The 24,357-nt window shown below is 47.9% G+C and overlaps 1 protein-coding gene across 3 annotated transcripts in view; it reads right to left on the bottom strand.

Annotated features, from left to right (window-relative positions):
* The window catches only part of SMARCAL1 (SWI/SNF related, matrix associated, actin dependent regulator of chromatin, subfamily a like 1), a 54,799-nt gene that overhangs the window by 22,489 nt on the left and 7,953 nt on the right, over positions 1 to 24,357 (bottom strand). For 2 of the 3 annotated variants that reach the window (XM_030325336.1, XM_030325335.1), the window contains exons 6-11: positions 22,403 to 22,453; positions 17,369 to 17,555; positions 13,918 to 14,068; positions 12,164 to 12,322; positions 9,003 to 9,068; positions 1,462 to 1,602 (exon numbers count right to left, since the gene is read on the bottom strand). In XM_030325336.1, the coding sequence (XP_030181196.1) occupies positions 1,462 to 1,602; positions 9,003 to 9,068; positions 12,164 to 12,322; positions 13,918 to 14,068; positions 17,369 to 17,555; positions 22,403 to 22,453 (755 nt within the window). The remainder of the gene's footprint in view (positions 1 to 1,461; positions 1,603 to 9,002; positions 9,069 to 12,163; positions 12,323 to 13,917; positions 14,069 to 17,368; positions 17,556 to 22,402; positions 22,454 to 24,357) is intronic. The other variant, XM_030325338.1, reaches the window with a different exon arrangement.

Raw genomic sequence — 24,357 nt, 5'->3', positions numbered from 1 at the left:
GAAAACAGCTCAGTGCGTAAGGAAAAAAATGAACACCTAAGCAAACGAGAGGCTGATTTTCTGGGTCATCCCTTCATGGGTTATTTTTGGGGAAGAATATGGGAAACGTGCCCAGGCTTTGGCCAAACTGGTTATGGCTGCCTGACACTGAGAGGCCCCCCCCAACTCAGGAAACATGCTGAGCCCACCGTAGAGGGAGGCACAGCTGCAGACAAGGAGAGAAACAAGGCTCAGTTAGGAACCTCCTCTGCTGAGGAGGACAGTGTCCTGTGCTCAGCTGGCTTGATGAGACTGATGCACACTGAGGGATTCAACGGCCCATCAGGAGGAATGCAGGATTGGTAAATCATGTAAACATTTAAAAAATGCCAATTTTCTCGTTTACAAAAGTAATCCATTTCTTGTACATTATTTTGTGTACGTCATCTTCCAATCATATAGGAAAGAGAGGTGCAGGGGAGAGGGGAGGGGAGAGACAGGGATAAAGAGAGGGAGGGAGAGAGAACAAATGAATGAATGAATGAATTATGGGGAAAATTTTGCATCCTACTTTTTTCCCCACTCTTGTATTTCCCCATGTCATTAAATAGACATTTTTTTTTTCCAGTTAAAAAAAAAAATCGAGGTTTTCGAAATCAAGATTTTGGGGCGCCTCGGTGGCTCAGTTGGCTGAGTGTCTGACTCTTGGTTTTGGCTTAGGTCATGATCTCACGGTTCGTGAGTTCAAGTCCCGCATCGGGCTCCGAGGTGACAGTGCACTACCTCCTTGGGATTCTGTCTCTCCCTCACTCTCTGCCCCTCCCCCATGCACACAGGTGTGTGCCATGAGCTCTTTCTCTCTCAAAATAAATAAACCTAAAACAAAAAATCAAGACTTTGATTGCAATGGCATTCGTCTTCACAAGGCTCTCTCTGACACGTTTGGAGACTGAAGCTGTGCAGATTGTAGCTCCAGAGGAACCTGCTCCACTGGCACTGTGTTCATAGAGAATCTGTAGCCCAGAGGCTTCTAGCCTCCTGAGCAGGCACAATTCACTGTCATGAGTCAACATTTTGACTGACGAGAGCCCACCAAGGCAGCACCAGATCACACTCTCCACTCCACCCATTTCGATGTCTCTGTGGTCTTTTTTTGCACAGAGCATATGGGCCCCGGCCTCACCCCTAGCTCGCCTAGGTGCCCTTCTCAGAGTTCTGTGCACCTACGTATCAGCCACCGGTCCCTTTATTGGGAAACACCACCCTGGAATCACAAGCATTACAACTAGGAGGGACTGTTCTTATCTTATCCTTGAGGACACTCGAAGGTCAGAGTTAGGGGCAAAGCAGGACTAAAATCTGGGTCCGGCTCCCTGGCCAGTGTGCCTCTGATCGTAACCATGGCCAAAGAGAAGGAACACAAAGGAGGTCTCAAAATCAGGGTAAGGAATGGGTGGGGGAGGGGGAGGGGAGAATAAATACCTGCTTGGCATCACAGTAGCGAAGTCCAAATGCATGAAACTGAGGGAAGAAAGTTGGCCTGACCCCAATGATCTGGGTGTAGAGCTCTGCGGGCCGGGACATGGCTGGTGTGCCGGACAGCAGGATCACCCTCTTGGCAACCTAGAAAACAAACAGCCAGAGGGATTGAGAGTGCACAGAGGAGCACATAGGGAATATCCCAAATGCCCCACTGGGATAGGAGCTGGATGCCCCAGAGCCAGCAAAATCCCCTGGAGTGTAGCGGGAGCATTTCTCACTTCCTGGGCACTCTGACTGCGGCAGTTATCCAGTTTACTGCTCTCAGAACCCAAGGAGATCTGGATTCTGAAGACACTGCAGGCTGGCCTACACCTGGGAACTCTAAGCAAAGGTACCGTGGCCAGAGAAGAAGAACACACAAGTTCCACAAGCCTCACGGTGTGACCCACGGAAGCAGCTGGATGCCACTTCCTGGGCTGCCTTTGGGACAGCCCTGTCCCCCTGTATCAGGACCTAGCACATTATCCTGAATTCTACCTCTTCTGTCTCCCTCACTAGATTGCAAGCATCTTAAGATCAGGGCTGTGTCCACCTTTATCTTCTGTTGCACAGTACCTGGCACAAAGCAAGCGATCTATAAATACTCGATGCATGCTGAAAAATATTCAGCTAACCAGTAACCAAGGGAAGACAGAAGAAACTCAAAGAATTCAGTATTGGAAGTGGAAGCTGGGGAGAGACCACCAGGTCTGACCTTTTTCCAGAGGGGATCTCTGATCTCTGACATCCAAGTTGAACTTCTGATCAGATAATGACACTGAGGACAGGAGGAAGAGTCAGGGGTGGCCTGTGCGTAAGCCTCTAACTGATTTTCTTTGGAGGAAAAAAAGGCTGTCGCTAACTCAGCGACACAATGCCTTGAGCCCAGAGAGCCCTGATTTAGCCTATTTTTCAGTTAAAAAGGACTTTAAAAAGTGGGACCTGGGTCCATTGACCCTAAACCCAGCCCAGGTCTGCAGCAGCCTGCTTGGCAGTGGGTAGGACAGAAATAAATGGTCTACGCCAACGATGAGCTCCAAGTTCCCCACCATCCTGGCACCAACCTGACCCGAAGGTGATCAAACCGAAATGTACCACGTCGTATTAAGATGGGAAAGAGGGGAGAACAGAAAAGGAGACACTCGCTGCTATATTAGGGGAGGGAATGGCCAAAAATTACTGGAGGTAAAATCCATTTCAGCTCTGGGAAGGAAGCCTACCACGGAGCTCAGTTGTCTAGAAACACCTTGTTAACCACTGTAACCTTGAGTTAACAACAGGAGTGTAAGGTAATCGCACGCAGTAAATCACCTAGGAGAGGAAATTAGGTTTTCAAATGGATATGCTGCCTCATAAAAATAAATAAATAAAGGTGCAACAGAGGGAAGAAAAATGTTTCTTTATAAATATACAATATATACAACTCTCAAGATGCACTTCTGCCCTCTCAGCGACCGCCAATACCTAATTCCATTATGACAGGAGAGCTATGAATTTCTCCAGCTATAATTTTCCACAGTTCAATTACCCAGCCTTCTAATTTCCTGCGCGGTTTAATGCAGACTCATTAAAATAACAATGAGCTTCTTGAATGACGTCTGTAGCACTGCTTGCCTTGGCTCAAGACCATTTCAATGAAACGGGGAAAATGAGAAGCCTTATCAAGAAGAGAAAATCAGCCTATCATCCTAAACCTATTCCCCACGTCGCTGTTGGTGCCTGGGGAGGGGCAGCTCACAAACCAGGTGATGGAAAATCACTCCAGGACAGTGTTAATCTGGAGCCCGTTATCCCATACGCTGCCTTGACTAGGGCTGATGAAGCCGCTGAAAATGGACGTTTGTGGGTGTTTAAAAAGCAGAGGCAGCATTATGGAAAAAGAAAAAGAAAAAGACCAGCTCTGAAAAGAAGCCAGAACAGGGTCTTATCTTTTCTGGAATGATTTAGCCTGCTCCCTGCTCAGCCCCAACACGGTGGTGCCATCATGACTGTCACCCGTGCAGCCTGTCATCCTGCCCAGCTGTACATGATTTGTAGGTCACCGTCCACCTCGGAGAACTTCCAACTTAAGAAAATATAAATGTATAAAATTACATCCATCAACACTAAGCTGAATACTTTACAGTTAACCCCTGTGGCTAAGCACAGAAAGCAGTACCCAAGAAATCCGCAAGGGAGCGGTGAAAAAAAAATAATTTCTATGCGGTATCCGCAAGAGATCATGTGATTCACAGGAACAGATGCTTGGGGGTAGGGGGGAGGCAGATGACCTTCAAAGGCAGGTTTAGTTTCCTCATGGGTCAAGGTCATCAGGTCAGCCCTGTGGAACAGGTTGCTGGCAGGACAAGTTAATATATGTAATTTGCCAAGGAGAATCCAATCTGACTCACAGTGCATAACCTACACACAGGTTTCTTTTTTCACATAGATTTTTAAATATGAGCTAAGAGAATGTTATGCTGCAAAGAAAAGAACCAAAATTGTAAGTTCGTACAAGACGCAGCCTGGGAATTCTTACTCGCTTTCCATCATTACCTCTTTTTTTTTTTTTTTTTTTTTCAACTGAGCTAATAACTTGCTTTACTGAATTATTCTGACCGGTTAAAACACACTTCACCAAGGCTCCAGACTGGGGAAAAAGTCATGCTTCCCAAAGCCCAAAGTTCTTGCCAAGTGTTATTCCTGATGGTACTCTAAATAAAGTTCAGGCCATAGGCGGAGTCCCCTGAGGTTTAGAAGTACAACGTGAGAAGGCTGGTGACATCCAAAAGCAGGTCAAGCCCACGCTACCCAAGTGTCCTGTTACACACAAGCTCTATGTGGCACGGACACTGGAGCTATGCTGTCACGAGTGTAGAAGTCATTATAGAATCTTCAAAAATAAGGAGAGAGGCCAACACAGTTTGGGGACACGTGACCAAAAGTACACAGATCAAGAACAAACGCAGGATCATTGTCACTACCCAAGAAACAACCAAAGAGTCAACATCTGTAGTTAAATCTAAATCCTGAGAACAAGAGGGAAACCCCAATCTTCAGGAGAAATCCGGTGACTGGAATCCGAGCCGAAGATCGAGGTTCTGTTCGTCCCCCTGCTCTCCACAACACGCAAGGCCAAACCAAGATAAATAGCATAATTACGCCCCTGTTGACCAAGGGCCACCCCAGGGATCAGCAGTGATCCCTACCACTTAGTGATGCCTCGTAAATGGCCTGAGTCTCTGGTCGGGTCAGCATGTTTCATATAAAATAGTTCCCTTCTAGGTTTTAGCCTTTTCCCCAAAAGAGACACAGCTCCAGTCACAAGTCTGAACACCACCACCAGCACTAAACTGATCTGCATGACAACCACAGAGCTTTCAAGGCAGGCGAGCATCACTGCTTCGATATTAATAAAATCCTGATGCCATGTAAAAGGCAACTCATTCTGAGGTAAGAACAGAAACAAGGAAGAACATGACTACAGCAGTTCAAAAACACCAAAATGTACAAGAAAACATTAAACGTTATAATTATAGCTAATTAAAGTTCTGTTGTTTTGACCTTCAAGGCCTGCATGGGTATAGGTATCACTAATATAACACACATGCTCAAATTAAATACTAAGCATGTTTTTTTCCTCCGGAAAAAAGTCTGTTTTACCTTACGTACTAGATTCCAATAATTTCATTTCTGATTCTGTGCTGCAATTGAAAGAATTCATACCAGAACAGCAGGACCACAAGGGACTCCTCCTGCAGCCTCGTCAACTGGGACAGCAGACCCTCCAACTGACACCACTCTCCCTTTGGGCTGACAGGGGCGAAGAGCTGTCTCTTGTCGATGTGGCGGGACTGGGTTTTCTACCACCTACTTGTATATCGTATGAAAAGATGGCCAAAGCCTGGCTACAACCCCATCAAAACGGAACAGATGACATGTATTATGGCAGAGTCGTACAACCAAAAACAGTATTTGTAACAATGAGCTTGTGTCATCTGAAATGAGGTGGGACAGCTTCTGAGGTACACTATTAAGAGAAAAAAGGCAGGGGCAAAGGAGTGGTTGTAGAACACTCTAAGAAGGAATGAAGAAGAAAACCCGGATGCACATACTCACTGGGCATAGACTACATTTTAGAAGTAAACGTGAGAATCTGGTAACCTGGGCTGCCTTGCAGACACAGATCAAGGGGTCAGGGGCCCAGAGGGGGGACAGAGTCATTTTTCACCGTACACCCTTTTGAATATATCATCTATTTACACTCACTTAATGAGGATGGAAAAAGAAAAGGCTCATACATTTTAGACCACTACTCTCATTTCATCTAACCAATCAACAGTGATTTGTAAAAGAGGTCTATTCACACAAAAAGAAAAACAGGTATTTATTAGGAAAGGATGGTGGGGATTCTGAGGGCTTTTTCTCTCTACTGAAATCATCTAACACTGGTTTGACAGTAAGAAGCACTATAAACCCAACACCACTAAGGAAGACTCAAACACGTACCTCGTTGCACAAAAGAAAGAGACTGACACCCATGAGGGCCAGAGTCATGTGGGAAAGAGTGTGCGGTTCAGGCTGAGTGGGAGTAGAGACAGTCATGCTTGGCCACATGGGACATCAGAGGCATCTATCAAAAGGTGAAATTCTGACCCAGCAATTCTGCGTGTAGACATCTGTCCTAATGGGGTCGAGGTGTGCAAGCTGCAAAGACGTGGGTGGTGCTCGCTTGCAAAATTATTCATAATAGCAAAACAACATCCGACACTAAGGGTTAAATTACGGGACGCGTCCACACAACATGATGCTCTAGAGCCACTAAAAATGATGACCCTGCTCTCCAACTGCCATGTTGGAAAAATGACCAAGCTGTTACTGGTGGTTTTCTCCATTGGAAGGAATAAAGGGGATCTGAATTTTGTTCTTCATAGCTTTCTGTCTTGCCTACTTTCACGCATGTATACATAAAAACAGAACTACCTTTCTTTAGTAGCCCAAACAAATAGTGCTGTAGGAGAAGAAAGACGTCACACTTCCCAGGGGACGACACCAGTTTCCTACAACCTCAACCACACGTGCCCTGTGTCTGCCGTCACCATTTATGAAACCTGCATTTCCAGGATGTGATCTGGCCCGGCCATCTCACAGACTGGATGGCATAACCTAATCACCCCACCATGCACATTTGCTGAACATGTCTTGAAATCATCAGAATATAGTTCTAGGAGGTGCACAAGTTGGAGGAACAACCAAGTGGTACCAAATTAGGCCCTGACATGGCTTTTCAAGGGCATATTTTACTTCTCCCAACTCTCCTCTTGTTCCAAAAATATTTAGATTCATCTCCTTGGAGTACCTAGATCAGTGGTTCTCAACAGAGATGGGGAGGAGTGATTTGCCCCCCAGAGCACGTTTGGCAATATCTGGAGACAATTTTGGTTGTCACCACTGGGGGTACTACTGACACTTAGTGGGTAGAGGCCAGGGATCGTGCTACACTTCCCACAGCACACAGGACAGCCCTGCACAACAAAGAATGATCCAGCCCACAGAGTCAATGGTGCCAAGGCTGAGAAACTCTGATCTAGATGAAAACACAGCGGAGAGATGAAAGGTTTGAGGCAGAATGCCTCAGCCCCACCTCCACTCACAGGTCCAGAACCCTGTGAACTCAATGTTGTGTACGAGAGTGGATTCAGGACACCTTCATAAATAGCAGGCTATGTTCGTGGGTCCTGTCTTAAAGTGTTAACACATCCAAGTTGTATAGCAAGTGCAGAGTAATCTATGCTAGTTAACTGCTAAAAGATTTGTCTCAAATATATCAATTTGAAATATACCCATGATATTAAAGATATAAATGCTGCTTTAAAAGGTCTGGCTCAGAAGCATATATTTCGGAAACAAGGATGCGGTCCAGCTTTCCCCGCTGGGCAATGACTGCATTAACAAGATGGCTGCTCAGAAGCTCCCCAACTATACCTTTAATGATATACCCGATCTACTGTGCCGTTTCTTTGGCCTAAACAATCAAGGGTACACATTTACTTTTAGGTATGGCTATAATACTGGAACCACAGTACGAAGATCTGGTAACATTTTGCAAAAGAGAACATATTAAAGCCTCCTAAAAGAAGGGTCACCACTCTGGGAAAAATGTTTCATTTAAGTGTGTCCATAAATATTTATAGGTAACATGAGCAGAGGATCAAGGTTTTTAATAAAGTAAAGGACTTTTATTTTAAGTTTGGAGCATATGACATAATCCTGCTTTGGAAGATGTATCATATTACTTGTTATTCCTAAAACAAAAGAAAGCAAAATAAAACTTGAAATGAGTAGACGGCTGTGCTTCAGGGGGAGTTGAAAAAATTAAGTGAATTTTTAAGTAACATTTAAGTAAAACAAAATTAAGTAACATTTTTTCAAATGTTAATAAGCCCCAGCAACACTTAGCATATTTGTTTTCCCTAGTTTAGGTACAACTTAAAGCTTCTTTTAAGCAATGAAAACTGCAGGTTTAAAGTACTGGCACAACACCAAGGCTGCTTTAATAAAGCACAAGATAAACATGTACTTTTGTCTGCTCAGTCTACATAAACCAAAGTAGGTTCTCCCAAAGTCATCTGTGAGAGATTTCTACCTTAGGAGAGGAAAAAGCTACCTTCCTAATTGTGGTATTGTCCCCCAATATTACGAAAAAGCTCCCCAGAAAAAGAAGGAAGGAAATTTGGGGGCCTTGTCACCGTCTGGGGTCGGGAGAATCTGGACACAAACCACGGACATGGAAGTGTGTGCCAGGTAAAACATGGCACAGGTTGAATTCATGTCAGAATAGAACACATCCAGGTAAAGACCCGAAGCTCCACTAAATCCACACCCCCACCTGCTCTGAAGCCAAGGCTCAACCAGCCAAAGCACTCAGGCCCCCGTGTAGGCCACAGAAAGGGGTGCGCATGGCTGCCCGTCTCGCTAACAAAAAAGGCTTAGGGTGACCCCAGGAAAGAGCACCAGCTTCTGGGCATGACTTGGGTTTGCCAATGCTTCCTGCTGATCCCTGACGGCCCGGTTCCAAGTCTGTATGATTCCTCTCCCTTGGTTCCTAGCCCCATGAGAGCCGGGCGCCCACAAGTGGCTTAGAAGACAGGAAGCTTCTCCTGAGCTGTTCAGAGGACACGATGCTGGCAGCTCCCCTCTGCCTTGTCCGGGAGCCCAAGGAGGACCCAAAATGCAGTCCCCGTCCAGCCTGTGCCTTCAACAGGCCTTCATCTCTGAGAGACAGAGGTGACTGCACCAGGCGCCAGTCTTAGCAGGACGTCAGGAAGAACACCGAGTCTGGCACTGAAGCCCTACACGGTGATAGCTTCGGTCAACATAAGTCACGTCCACGGCCCAGAGCCCCTGGCCCTGGACTTACAGCCCCTGCTCTCCCTGGACCCCCCTGCAAGCCTGAGCAAGATACAGCAGGACCTCTGCGCTGGGTGGGCTCCAGCCTCAAGTCTATTCTCAACAGGACTCACCTTGAGGATGGGCATAGCTGCGCGACAGCGGGCTGTCTTAATGTTCTTGAGGAAGTGAGATTCATCCTGAAAAGAAACAGCCAAATCCTGAGCGGATGGAGACAGGGCTTGCGTTAAGCTTGACCTGGCATGGCATTGCACTGAGGATGCCTCCCCTAGCGGTTTCTTGTTCAACCATAACCGATCATGAGTCCCTGTCATATTTTCTAAACCCAAATTTGTAACTAATACATTCTTGGTATTTTGAGGGGAAGTTTCTATTTTGGTACATATTCAAATCACTTGCTATGTACCTGAGCAACCAACAGACCTCTCTACAGTTTCTCTATCAATAAAATGGGTAAAATACCACTACCTAACTTATCAGGTTGCTGTAAATCTTAATGAGCTGACACACAGAACAGTCCTGCCAGCTAACTTAGTAAGCACCTGGTGGTTGTTGGCCACACTATGATGGGGACACGGTGGGGGGGATCCTGGATCTATCTCTAGAGGTGATGTGAGAAACCTCCTGTTCCATTTCAGCTATGATAAACCGAAATGGACCTCAAAAGCACAATGGAGGGGAGTATAAGTAAGGTGAACCCACAAATGTCACAGTATCTGTTCCTAGAAAGCTGGGCTGTAATATTCATACTGTGTGATGACGAATGCATATGACAGCCAAGAAAAAGGGATTTATAGAGAGAAACAGCAGAAAGTACAGAGGACAGGGAAGGAAAAGACCCTTTAAGCAGTGGGCTAACATGTACCACCACTCTAACCCCAAGGAATGGCTTCTATCTGAACTCTCCGAAGAAGTGTAACATCTTAGAGTTGACACTTTATTCCCTCTTACAACATTTCTCTGAAATCAGAAGACAGGGCTCTTAAATAACTGAAGACAAACCACAACTGGTGGTAAGTGGCTTGCCAAAAACCATATGGCAGGCTAAGTGTTGAGCCAGAAGCAGAAAAACATGAATTCTAAAGCCAGATGCAGTCCAGCTTTGATCAATGACGCCCCATCTTGCTGGCTTCATGCCTGTGGGCAAATCATGTAACCACTTTCACTGTCGGTTCCATTAGGGCTGAAATGGAGAGAACATCTGCCTTAGGAGCCACCGGGAAGATCGGCAGTTACACATAAAGTACCTGACACAGGGTAACCCTCAGGAGATGAAGGCATTATTCTTCCTACACATTGTAGAACTGTCACCATCAGCCTGGGATACTTCATGTTTTCATTTTACAGGTATGCTACCATTTTTTCAAAGCCACACCCAAATTTGTGCCAAACCAGAAATGACTCCCTCGAAGACTCATTGCCCTGACAGCTATGAGAAAATATAAACATTTGGGGCACTTGGGTGGCTCAGTGCGTTAAGCATCCAACTCTTGATCAGCTCAGGTCATGATCTCACGGTTTGTGAGATCGAGCCCCACGTCAGGCTCTGTGCTGACAGCTTCTCTCTCCCCCTCTGTCCCTCCCCTGATTGCACACTGTCTTGCTCTGTCTCAAAATAAATAAATAAACTTTTACAAAAAGATATAACCATTTAAGTTTGCTTGAGCTAAGGCCATAGTATGGTTCTCACGCCCAAATCATGATAATAGATGCCCGAGGTCAGCAACTATGCCTTCTTCTTCTCTTCTCTGAGTTCCCACAATACTTGGCTCACACATCTATGAAAGCACTAAAATGTACTATAATGATCCGTGTGCTATGTGTCTGTCTGTCCTACTGGACTATGGTATCTTAGAGAACGGGGCTGACTCTCCTCCCTCCACACCCCCAGGGCACAGCACCGTGCGGGCCGTGGAGCTCGTGCTCAGCTGTTGGCTGGACATGCAGATGAACGAGCCTCCCATGACAGCCAGCCCCATGTCGAGAAACCCACAGGCTCTACTGCGATTTGCTGACTTTTCTGGGCCTCCTAAAAACTCATCCCTTTCTCTCCTTCTAGATGAGATATGCACTACACATTTTGAGCGTCAAGATTTGGGAAGACACTGTCAGAGAATTCAGGAAAATACCACTGGCTTTAAAATTCACACGTCTGAATAAAGAAGACTCTTTCATATCGTCCCGAGGCATTGGGTGTCCCTCTTTCACCAAGAGGATAAACAAGGGTAAGCTTCCATTGAAAACCATCTGCTGCGGTCTTCGGCCCTGCATGTCTGTTAGTGGCTACCTGGATGGGGGATGGGGACTGCACACCTTTTCATAATCTTTAGTTGTGAGCCATGTGAACACACGGGGTTCTGACCGGTAGCCGGCACCAGGTCTCTCTAGACTTTCCTTACGGAGTACGTGAAGCATGTAAACAAGGAAAGCCAGTGACTGAAAGATGTGCTGTCACATCTGTGCACAGAACTTGAGTAAAGCCTACTCAAAAAACAACAAACCTGAGGAAAAAGTATAGGTGGCCCTCGAACAACACAGGGATTAGGGGCACTAACCGCCCCCGCCCCCTCCCGCCCCCCGCCTCGTAAAGTCAAAAGTCAGTGTTTACTTTGGACTCCCCCAAACCTTTACTCATCCGGAAGTCTTACCGATAACACACAGTCGATTAGCACATACTTAGTATGGTACAGGATTATATGATGAATTCTTACAACAAAGTAATCTAGAGAAAAAGTATTAAGGAAATCATAAGGAAGAGAAAAGACAGTACTGGACTGAACTTATCAAAACAAATGTGCCCATAAGTGGGCCCATGCATTCAAACCCATGTGGTTCAAGGGTCAGCTGTACTTTTTGAGGTGGGGGAGGGAGGGTCTTTATACTGGCTGGAAAAAACCTTATTAGCTGTTTGGACCGTGTGCCTGAGCCACCCGGACAAGAGGCCGCCACATGAAGGTACACGCCCTTGTTGTCTGCACCAGCAGCCCCTGTCCATGACTTCGTGTTGGAGAGATGGGCTGCAAACCCCCAGTTCAGGCCTAGTAAATGACACTTTTCAAAAAGCGCCCCAGGAGATTCTAATATGCAGCTAGGGTTGAGGACTGCTATTTGAGATGAATGAAATGTCAGTTTCCCACAAAATAAAGACAGTGATTTCTATTCTCTTAGAAACAGAGGGAGGCTCCCGTAGAACACAGGCATCAAAGTTCTTGGAGCTTTTAAGAGAAAGTTTCCCCAGAGAGAAAGTACTTAAAGACTTTGCCAAGTCACTTACGATGATGACAACTTTAAAAGGGGTTTTTAGCTGTTTTTCTAACTTGCTCAGAAGGTCAAAGCTGACAATGTTGACCAAGCCAGCTGTCAGGCGGTCCTTGCCGGTCACCACGACATTGATGCGGTCTGGGCTCAGAGACGGCAGCCACCGAAGGAAGGCCTGGGGATGAGAGGGGAGAATGGAGCCTGGGAAACCCGGCCGGCAGCAGTCAGCTGAGGCCCCAGCCGACCCATCAACAGCACCCCCTCAAGGGACAATGTTAACGCTCCCCGAGAAACAAACTCAGTGCCTTTCTCTCCATACCCTTCTGCATTTGCTGGCACCCTTGGGCCCATGAACAGCAAACACCTCTGCTGCCCTCTTACCCGTCTACTCCTTCACTTTCTACTAACGGGACACTGCTTTCCTTAGTATGCAAATATCATTAGCAGTCACTATGCGGTCTGCGGATTCCATCCCTTCAATCTCTAACTAGATGGCAGGTTTCTGCAGGGAAAGAATGTGACTCTTTCAGTGAGGAATTTTATAAAGGAAGTCTTACCAGATGCTGGTATATACCAAAGACACCGATAATGACAAAAATACTTATCACCTGCTCTCTCCAGAAATCTTGCCATCTCTAGCCAAAGCCACTGCCTGCAACCAATGGGAGGCCCCCAGCAGCCTCCGTGTCAGCGGCTGGTGTCTGGGAGCTCCCCTGGCATCCCGGGGCTGACACTGCTGTGATGTCAAGTGCTGCTTCTTTCTCTACTTTCGCTTCTGCTCATAACCAAGTGACCACCTGGTTCTTTCTTTCAGCATTTCTGAGGGTGCTGTGGGAATCTAACACGCACCAAATAAATACGTGTTGAATTGTTAGTTTCTAGAGGCAGCGGCAGATTCAGGTCATAGGGACAGGGATAAAAAGGTATTGTTTCGATGCACATTTTTAAAGTTTTGCTTTCTCTTCAGCTGGAAGGGCACGTCTGTGCACCGGGCTGAGCGCTACGGGCAGAGTCGCCTCTTCTCCACAAGTGGCTCACGGTGGGGCTGAGTCAGAAGCCGGCGTGTGACGAGGCTGACAGCTGCCATGAGTAGCAGAGAGCTGGGAAAAGCCACTGATGACCAATGAGCTCTTCATTCTCCACCAAGTTTGCTTGTCTGGGTGTTTATTCCTTTACTGGAAGCACTCTGATCCCCAGATTTATGGAAGACAAGCTCGTGTCGGCTCCTTCGGCTATAATGGTACCTGGTCGACACGGACATCCTGCTCACATCACCTTCGGCAGGGTGCAAGAACTCTGACCTCAGGAGACGCGGCTTCAAGGTCCTGTAATGCTCCCATCAACCAGTGAGCACGCTGCTTCACCTCACTGAGATTCAGTTTTGTCATCCATAAACGGGGTTGACATCTACTGCGTCCACTGCACACGGCTGCCTCGGGATGAGGAGGTAACCATTTTGAGCTGAAGTGTGGTGCAGGTGAAAAGTGTTACCGGCAGGGGCACAGGACGTACTGGGGAAGAGTCTGCTGCCAGACTGAGGCAACGCGTCCACGTCTGAGCTCATGGCTCCTTGACTAGCTTTGGAAAGGTACAACCTGATTCTAATTCAGAAAAATTATAAGCCTGGCCTCAGAAGGCCATCTCCTCTCCCTTCCTCCCTCAGCTGAGACAGGATCTTGAAAGCTCCCGGGCCCTGTCCCCAACTGCTACTCGACTGCTTTAACACCGAGGGCGCTTCGGTGTTAGAATCACAACACAAAGGGAACTGACCTGCTCCCACGTGAAGCGCACCGAAGACGGCACCACCACCAGGAGCGGCCACTCCTTCCGATAAAAGGCCGCGATACAGATGGCTTGAATGGTCTTCCCCAGGCCCATGTCGTCAGCAAGCAGCAGGCGGCCTCTTTTCGCTATGGCAAAACTGAAGGCAGATGTGGGAAGGACAGTGGTGTGGCACTGTTAGTGTCACTGTTAGTGTCAGGGCTGTTAGCTAACCACGTAATGGGACGCGCACCACCCGGTGTGGGCCACCGCACGAGGGAACACGGGCCCTGCTCGCTACAGACCTGCTCCCTGGACAGGGAAGGCGGGAGCCAATTAGGGGACAGTATAATCAACGATAACACTGAAGAGTCAAAATAGGGAAAATGTGAAATGGGGGTCAAAAGGCAGGGAGGGGCTCTAGAGGATAAGCGCATCATGGAAGCCAAGGGAGAAAATTTCCAGGACAGGCGGCCCCTCAGCCCAGTGCAGGCGAGACCTGGGGGAGTGGTCAGGAGGATCCTGGGAACCAGCCCCTAAAGAGGGGCCAGGAGGGACGCCTCTCACGTGAAAGGTCTGCCTAGAAGGGAAAGGAAGAGGAGACGATGGAATTGAAATGAGGCTTTCTCAAGGTCAGAGAGGACGTTTATGCACAGGGGCAAAGGGAAGGAGCCGGCAGAGACAGGACACTGGAGAAGAGGAGGACAGGCCGTGGGGAGGATGGAGCCGGGGTGTCTATCAGGGAACAGCAGCCTCAGCAGCTTGTCCACCAGGAGCCGCCGCAGCCCCTCCTCCCTCCAGTGTGACAACCCCTGCTGACGCTGCGTGCATCGGGGCGCGTTCCAGCGTCCGGGGGGCCAGACTGGCCTGGGGGGCCGCCCGGTTCCACCGCTTCGCGGCTGGGCACCTTCACGCCAGTTACCCAATCTCCTCACGCCTCAGCCGTGAGATGGGCATGAAAGGACCCACCCCAGAGGCCGTTGCCGGGCTTTGACAGAGCTACTGTCTAAAGCACTGAAAACAGTGTCTGCCACCACCCATCCTAAGTGCTGAGGAAGTGTTTCTCTTGTAACTGCTACTCCTCAAAAAGGGAAAAAGAATCAAGACGAACAGAAGAAAAATGACTTGCTTGGCTCACAAGATGAATCAGTGAAAAGCGAAACGGATCCCAAGTGCCAGATGTCTGGTCTCCTGCTCCAAACAGCAGCCCTCTTTCCTGTGAATTCCTGGAAAACTGATCATTTGCTCAGAAACCTGATAATAAGCCCATCCACTAGCTCTTTTTCTTTCCTTCTCACAGCCAAGGCAGCGTGTAGCCCCCGTGGTCAGCAGCGGGTATGGCTGGCAAGGGGCCTTTTGAGTTGCCAGAAAGTAGCGTTGCTGCCCTGGGGAAGCCAGTGCTCAGCAAAGACAGAGAAGCGAGCAGCGCATCCGCGGGGGGCGAGCTGGGTGGACTACTACTCATGGCATGTGACGGCACTGTCCTCATCGCCCAGAGGCCACAGCGGCCCAGCCGGGGGGGGGGGGGGGGGGGATGTGCACCCCCCCCTTCATCCCCAGGGCCGTGACCACCATATACCTTCAGTGACAAGGAAGGGAGCCCAGCACACTGCCGCCTCACTTGTCCAACAGACCCAGCCTCTCCTTGGCACACTGGCCTTAGAGAAATCTTCTAGACTGTTTCCAGGATCAACTCTCCACACGGACCAGGTGGGGAGGTAAGTGTGAAAAGACTCATTTTCTCCCTTACTTTTTGATTTACACAACTGATAGCCAGGGCGGACAGGGGCAGGTGAGCAACAAAGCATGGAGGGCCTTGTGCTGCGGCCACAACAGGAGCGCAGCCTAACAGAAAACATGCCACGACGTCGTCACAAAACATGGGTGCTCTCTTGGAAAACTCTTGGAAGCTGAGTGACCTCGGGCACATGACTTGCTGGGTCTCGACTCCCTCATCTGTTAAAAGGGACCATTCAGATATTAGAGGAAGCTGGTACCTGTCTAGGAGACTTTGCTCCATACGATTAAGGGAGCTCTCACTGTAGTTCTTACAAAACAACATGGAACCGACAGCCCTGTTCCCTCAACACCAAATTCTTCCTCTTCAGAGAATGCAAGTTAAAATCTGGATTTAACTGAAGAAAGGCTGCAAGTGCAGCTTTAGCAGTTTCATTAGCCTTTAGGTTTAGCAGTTTCAGAGCCATAGTGAAAAAGGTGGAAGCTGCTGGCCAGGCTCCCGTTCAGGCGCGTCACACCCCTCGGTGGTGACGAGGTTAACTGGCTGGGCCGGCAGGTGCCACGTGGGCCCCGGTCTCTAACGGAGCCCAGGAGAACTGGGATACTGAAGACAGATGCTGCCCAGGGGTGGGGGTGGGGGTGGGGGTGGGCAGGCTCTCAAGCAAGACGGAGCTGTGCAGAGCGTGTTATCCGTGACAGATGGAACTGGAGGGAAAAACGAGGGAAAGGGTGTGAGCAGAGCTGGGGCCATGGGAATGCAGGGAGGCGGGACTGGGCCCAAATCACAGACCAAAATCCCGTCAGAGACAGTGGCCACGCGTTTGCCAAAACCTCACGAGTGGACTGCGTGTGGACAGGCCGTCCTGTTTGCCAGCGCCACGATTTCCTCTCTTCCCCTGCACGGGGCTATATCCCCAGCCACACCACCGAATGGCAGAGGTAGCTCCTGCGGTCTTCTGGATGGCCATGAGGACTGCCTTTTTCCTCTCTATGACCTCCATTCTCTTCACTAGAAGGCAAGTTCAAACCTGCCATTTGGTCCTCCCAAGCAGCTCTAGAACACAGGACAGGTCACGATGTGGGCTTATCTTTTTTTTTCTGTCTATAATAAGAACACCCTGACTTTCGTTTGGAAAACCACCTTCCGCTCAATCCAAGTAACTCAGGTGGGGCAGGCCCTACCAGCTGGCTCCAGGGCCTGTCATCCATTCTCACCAACAAGACTCCCCAGCCCCCAGGGCACAGCGACTGGTCCTGGCATCAGCACCGGATTTCAGGCCCTTCAGTGTCAGGCCCACCAGAAAAGAGGTGCTTCCGCTGGGTTGCTGAGCTGACGGGTGCAAGCCAGAAGTGCGAGGCAGCCCTGGCCGCCACACCTGAGGAGCACCTGGCTGAGAACAAAGCAAACTGAGGAGAGAGCCGAGCCGAGAGTGGGACAGGGAGGTGTGATGGGATCTTTGGAGACCCTTGGTTGTCTACTCCACGCACTGAGAAATCTCTCTCCTCGTTGGGTATCTGCACACCTGCGATCCAGAGTCCTGATCAACTCGTAGAATTTGCAATCAATGGTTATAATCAGGCTTTGCTGACCGCACACCTGGCTGTTTAATGCCTAGCTGCTCCTAGATGTCCATGAAAGATGAGTGTTCCTAAGAGAAGAAGCATCTGAACCCCATTTGTACTAAGTGATGGAGTCCAAGCAAGAAGAAGACCAAGAACCTACTTGACTCCCACTCTCTGGAAGGGCAGCAGACTGGACACGAGCTTGGAGTCCACTCCAGAAAGGTCTGCCTCAGGGATGGTTTCTGGGACACATGGAGACGTCTTCTCCAGCTGTGAAGCGAAAGCCAGGGTGAGCGTCTTGGGCAGAGGATCCAGCTGAACTTGTGGAAGGCAGCGCACTTGTGCAACTAGAAAGGAGCACAGAAGGGTATGAATGGAAGCGCTAATGCCCACAAGAGCTAAGGACAGGGAGGGCGCTTCAAAATACAGAGCTCGGTGGCTGGAATTCTGGCACATGCCGTTTTCTCAAAAACGTAACTGGAGAGAAACCCGCGGGATGACGGTCACATCCTGAGCAAGTCCATAAGGCTAGAGAACTGGTTTTCCCTCTTTATCACTTAGTTTCTGCAAATAAGAGGGCAGTCACTAATGCCAAATTGATTTTCCACACTACACGGACACTCGGAAGAATTGCAAATGTTTCTGTGACTCTTTTTTTTTTTTTAACCTAAAGTAATTTAAAACAATTCTCTCAGTATTCCCACTCAAATAAATAAGGACCCACATTCTTAAAAATCAGCCCAGAAAGACCCATGAAAAAGCAAGATATAGAATGAATAAATCTTGTCATTTCCATTCTCTTCATTTTTTTTTTAAGTTTATTTATTTATCTAGAGAGAGAAAGTGCGAGAGCAGGGGATGGGCAGAGAGACAGAGACAGAGACAGAGAGACAGAGAGAATTCCAAGTAGGCTCCGCTCTGTTAGGGCAGAGCCTGACGCAAGGCTCAAACTCATGAACTGTGAGATCATGACCTAAGTCGAAATCAAGAGTCGATGCTTAACTGACTGAGCCACCCAGGCACCCCTCTTCTTGTTTTATTTGGGGTTTGATGTTTGAGAAGTTGAGAACTCTAAGTTATCTGCTGTTGATAGGCAAGGAAGCACCGTGCTCTGTGCAGAGAAGTTGTTAGGTGTTTCCAAGAAAGATCAGGAGGACAGTAGGGCTATTTATAAACAACAACAATAGCAATGACAAAAGGCAGAGTCACGCTGAGTCCACCAACTTATAAAAATACAAATGGCCCTGCACACTTGAGACCCTTTCCGTAAGACAGAATACCGATCTCCCCTTGAGAGAGGTGAGCTTTACAGCAGTGACGTCAATGGTGAAGCAGACGACCAAGTTCCTTGGTTTGGAGGTGACCTGAGAGCACCTCTAAAGTAGGTTGGCAAGCTTAGACCTGCGGGCCAAACCAGCCTACTGTCTGCTTTTGTAGATAAAGTGTTACTGGAACACAGCCATGACAACTGTCTGCTTGCTTGCCACAATGACAAAATCAAGTAGATGGGAGACCATATAGCCCACAAAGCCTAAAATATTTACTATCTGGTCCTTTACAAAAAAAGTTTACCAACCTCTGCCAAGTTCAGAGTCTAAACCGTTCCTAAGAGTGACTATTACTCTGACTCTTTCAATTAAAGCTTGTATTTAGGGGTCTTTACTTTCCTTCCAAGTGTGCTGGTTCCATACCCCTATATAACAGACAGGGAAACCTCTCCTTCCAGTCAGAGCCATTACCCCAAGTGGGGAAAATTACTTGGGACCTACAAGAAACGAAAGGAAATTAATTTCAATGGTTTTGCTTTTTGAAAGAATTTAGCCTCACCCGATTTTAAAATTAAGAGGGAAGAAAAAAAAAAGCTCCTTTATTTAAGAGAGCAACAGAAAAAGAATAAACCAGGGGTACAAACAAAACAGATAATTCTGGGGGTGGGAGAGAGACAAGTTAAACACCAAAGATGACAGACCTAGACGTCACTGGTGGAGGAATTATCAGCAATCTACTAATCACAGCCTGCTGTCCTATGGGTTGAGGCTTTCGAGATGGCCTTCCCTTTTATCATTGTCCTTTGAAAAATCTAATTAGAAGAGTAACTCCTGTCTGCGGATCTTCTGTGCTCTTCGTCCTTTCCCTTCTCACGGGCACCTTGGGAGTCACAGTAACCCACCAAGGGGCTAACTGTCTTCAGGAACCTGGTAAAGGGAACCAAATAAGAAACTGGGTGTATTTCATTTCTACCCAGTCGTACTGGAAACTCTAAGGTTGTTGGTTCTGTGTGCCACACGGTCACATCTTTTCTTAATATCCTCACGAGGTACTCCAAGTCTTCTGCATCGTCAAATGGCTACCATTGTAAGTACTGATCTCAAGATGGAGGGCTGAGCCAGCTGACTGCTACCTTAAATTGCTCTGTAGTCTCAATATATTTAAATCCATTTCCATCTCTCACTAAGTGTACGTACCAGTTATTTCTGGAAACCGTTTGCGTGAACAGAATCACCATGATAAGAAATTAGGTAAGGTTGATGGCTTTAATATAAAAGAGACTTCCCCTACTGACAGAGAAATACATTTTATGCCTCCAAATTAAATCTGCACATGCTGATTTGTGCACACTTCAGGAGACTGAGCACTCCGTGTGCTTTCAGAAACCATTTTTATTTTAATCCTGGTGACCGCCGGTGCTCAAATACCTGATGGAAGCTAAGAAAAGGATGACGACCCGGCCGGTGTGAAATGTGGCGCTTTGTAAGCATTATGTTCTCCCAGCCGTTCAAGAGGAAAAAGCAACCTCCACTCGGTCTCCCACCAGCTACTGCCTCCGTGGTCCTACGCTGCTGGTTCAGCCAAGTGGGTAAGTTTCTGAGACAGCCCCCCAAGTCACTAATGTCCTTTCCAGGTGCTGGAAGATGACAGGAATGTGCTGTCTGGCTTCATGAGTCATCTAGAAATCGTTTCTGTAAAATTGCTCTTCGGCAGAATGCTACTGAGCCACAGAGCAGAGAGATGTTAGTGTTTTCAAATAGCAGCTGACAAGACAAGATCAGTGAGGGGGATGCAGAGCCCTTCTGGACTGTGACAGCCGGGCGAAAACAAAAGGCCTTATGCCAATTTCACTGTGGGCGAAAGGCCTCAAGTCACTTAGAAAAGAGGGAGAAGGAAAGCTCTTAGATTCACTGTTATCTGGAGAAAATAACTGTCACCATGTCATCAATAAGCATTCATGCACTCAGGAGGTCTTACTGTCATTTCTTAATGAGTTTCAAATGCACACGCTCGGTAGCTCAGGGCCAGGAACCTAACTTCACACAGGAGGAACGAGGGCTGGGGGTGGAGGAGAGGCCCAGGTCTGCAGTCTGTCAACAAAATGGGAGCTAAACTGGGGTATTCTGAAGAGCCTTGTCTCCTCAGCCTCTTATTCACGGTGCTGGCATCTACATTTCCAAACAGGTCACGCTACAACCTCAAGATCACCAGCCTGGTCTGACTTCTGTCACTGGCCTGATTGTAAGCCTACAACACTCCCAATGAGGAAGACAACTGTTTCCTCCTTTCTCTGGGTCCAAGAGAATGAAATCTCTCACAATCTATGAAATGTGTAGAATCAGTCTTCTCTTCCACCAGTCGCTGTAATGACAAGATAGCATGTAACACAGCAATCTGAGCCCTAACACTAGAATTCTTAAGATCTGCGGAATTATTAACAAAATTTCACGTGTGGCCAGGATGCGCATTTTTCTGGGTGAAGAATCCATCGTGTTCCTCAGGTATTTCAAAGAGTCTACGGCACACACAAGATTTGGAACCATTATATAATGTTACAGGAGTCACGAGACATGGTTTTCCATTACATTCCTCCGCTAAGGCCGTACATTTCCTGCTTCGTGTTGGTCCGTAAAAATCAAAGCCTTTATAGCTAACATAATTATATGCCTTCCTGCGGTTGAAAAACAAAGGGGCAAGAGGGAAACACTCACTCCTACTGCTTATCAAAAACTTAGCTTTGGCCAAATAGTTCCCTCTGAACCACAAGTTCCAGAAAGCCACAGCCACAGGGCCTCAGCTCAACGTCGGTCACCGTCGTCACCATGTCAGCCAGTGTTTGCTGGTGCTAAATAAGGACCCCGTCACAGTCACACTCAACCTTGGATTTGCTGCAAGTCCTTCCACAAGGAATCAGAAACACTTCTCTTCTATTTAACTTCTGTCAGTAGGATAGAAACAGAGTAAAGACCCCTTTTTTTCACTGAAAGGACAGAGGAGACCCAGAATGTTGAATTCTCTACCTGATGTCACCTAGTCAGTCGCTTGAGGAGGAGACAGAAGAAACCCAGCTTCTCCCTCTTGCTGAAAGTCCTGGGCTGGTGGGCAAGATGGCCAATGACTCAGAGCTGCCCCCTGGATCATGTCTCTCCTGGCCTGACTGGGACCAGCACTGGCTCGGAGGCCCAGCAAGTCCTCAGGGGGCCAAGCAGGAGGAACCTAAGTGGCGCCAGCCACAGACCCACTGCAGGAGTGTACAGCTTGGAAGATGGGTGACAGATGGGCGTTCCAGGGCAGGCTGAGCTATGCCCATGTCCCCCCTTTCTCAGGGACACTAGAATTTACTGCCCGACCCATGCAAAGCACAGAGAGGAAAAATGGTAAGCCCAACTGGCTTCTCCTTCTTATACTGATAGCTGTACACACATCCCTTCCCTTAGTCAGTTTCCAAGGGCTTATTAAATGCTACACGTGCTACAAAGCCCACAGCCACCCAGACCCTGCAACCTTCATTGATCATCTGGTTCTCGTAGAAAACCGAGAGCCTTTCTTAGAGGGAATCTACAGTGGCTTCCATCTACACAAAGCAAACCCAGCTTAACTGATTCCCAAAGTCCACATCTAACACTTCTATGATGAGTAGGAAGTTGCACGGGCCTCAGGAACTTGACTAGCACGGCCGCACTCGGATGGAAGAAGAGGTCCTGTGTTTGCCCGAGCTGCCCCAAAGCCACCATCTCAGCAGACGGGATGTGGCTGCCTGGGACCATCTTCACCTTCACATGTCCTGGGCACAAGCAGGTGAACTTACCACAGGCAGGGGATGGGGGCTGGGGGGGTGGTGCTGTTTAAAAATATGTTAAATTTAAGGCAGATAATTAAAGCTTAACAACAGCATAATATGAAACAAGCAAGGCAGGCATCTCACTCAATTTATTGTGCTCTTCCAAGAGAAAGCTCCACCTCCTGGTCTTGGCATCTGCAATGATAAGAAACACACAAGCCAACGTGACAGCCTGCCCTTCTGCGACGTCATTACACTTATTCGTTCATTCCCTGGTTTCATAAATCTCCAGGAAGCCAGGATGAGGTGGCTGGTCCTGTGCCCGCCAGTGGGGACACAGAGGCTAGGAGCACCTGCCCTCGTGGCTTTCACAGAATTCAGGGAGGAAAGACAAACCGATGTGGCAATAATACTGCGTTGTTAAGGGGGTGATAAAGGGTCCTACGGTGATATGTGACCAGGCATGGCCTGACAGGTCAGAAAGGCCCTGAATTTCCAAGATGGGGATAATTACAGTAGCTTACACTTATCCGGTGCTTACTTTAAGCCAGGCATAGTATCAAGAGGTTCACATGCACCTCACTACCCTATAAGCTGGGTACCGGGGTCAGAGTGGTCAAACACCAGTTCAAATCCCAGTTCTGCCGCTTCCTAGCTGTGTGACCTTGGGAAAATTATGTAACACTGCTGTGCCTCAGTTTCCGCACCTGAAAAATGAGGACACTACAGCTCCTGCCTCACAGGATTTTCAGGAGGATTACATGAGATTTAAGTATTAAATGCTTATGAAACTGTGCCTGGCAAACAATAAGCACTCAAAAGAAAGCTAGCAACTATAAATGATTATTGTTGTTATTAGTATGATGCCATCCACTGATTGGCGTAGTACACACCACACACAGTACTAATCAAGAAGGGGAGTGTCTCACTACCCAACCGTAGCTAAGTTCTTAGAGAGGCTCCCCTACCAGCTACCTTCTGAGAAAATCATGAAAGCTACATAGTTGCAGATAAATGCCTTCTGGACCCCAGACATGAACTCTTCTCTGTATGACCAACGGAGAAAGCAAGGTGGTTAGGGAACAAGCTGCATAAACATAGTGAGTCAGTTTCTGAACAAAAAGCAAGGTGGCCCCGGTGTAATCTGACAGACCAAAGGCAGACAGGCTACTCCCACCGTGGGAATGGCACAGGACACTCTTCGTGACAACAGCTTGACCCGGACACTGGCAGAGCAGCAAACGGGGAAGTCTGTGAATAGCAGTGACGGCAAAAAAAAAAAAAAAAAAAAAAAAAAAAAAAAAAAATCCACTCACGGTCTCTAGATGTCTGAGCGTGGGCAGGACTGGGTGCCAATATTTTAGCTGTTCACATTTCCAAAACAGCAGACCGTATCTATTTGGTGTGATTTCAAAGGTCACTCTTTGTGGAATACACACAGGCCTTCTGTACCGGCCTTTTAAGGGCAGCCTACTCCAAACTGAAGTCGAAAATCCAAGGGAGCCCGGAAGGCAAAGAACCCTGGCCCTCGTGTCCGTGGCTCATCTGGCCTCAGGACAGGCCCCGGCACATCTCACCCAAATCCCACTCAGCAGGCGGCCCTTGTGAGTTAAAACTCGATCCACCCAAGGAATAAACAGTAATGGCTGGCATCACCCTTCTCCGGAAGGAGCCCCAAACCCTGATGAAAGCTCACTGAGCAAGTAATTCTATAGAGGCTTCTTCCATAAGATTGCCTAAACATGATGTCTCAAAGGCATGAGGTTTCAAAGGTTTGCTTTCATACTCACCTACGGAAAAGACTAAAACCGTATCAAGGATGGGAAATATTGATCCATAACAGCCACATAAAAGCCCAAGCTGAGAATGAAACCCGGTAGTGCAGAATTCTTAAAACTAACTTCTGCCCCGTGTTCTCATGGGGCACCTTTTGAAGAGCTTCACAAAAACTAAAGCACAACTGCTCTGCTTTGGCCAGCGGTGTTCAATTCTGGCTGATTATTAGACTTTTACAAATACCAATGCCCAGGCCCCACCTCGCAACAGTTAAATCAGTATCTGCAGCTGGGAACCAGGCATCAGTGTTTATTCTGGGAGCG

Source organism: Lynx canadensis, chromosome C1, assembly GCF_007474595.2.
Source record: "Lynx canadensis isolate LIC74 chromosome C1, mLynCan4.pri.v2, whole genome shotgun sequence".
NCBI lineage: Eukaryota > Metazoa > Chordata > Mammalia > Carnivora > Felidae > Lynx > Lynx canadensis.
Note: the sequence above shows the minus strand (reverse complement) of the source record. Positions and strands in the feature narration are given on the sequence as shown.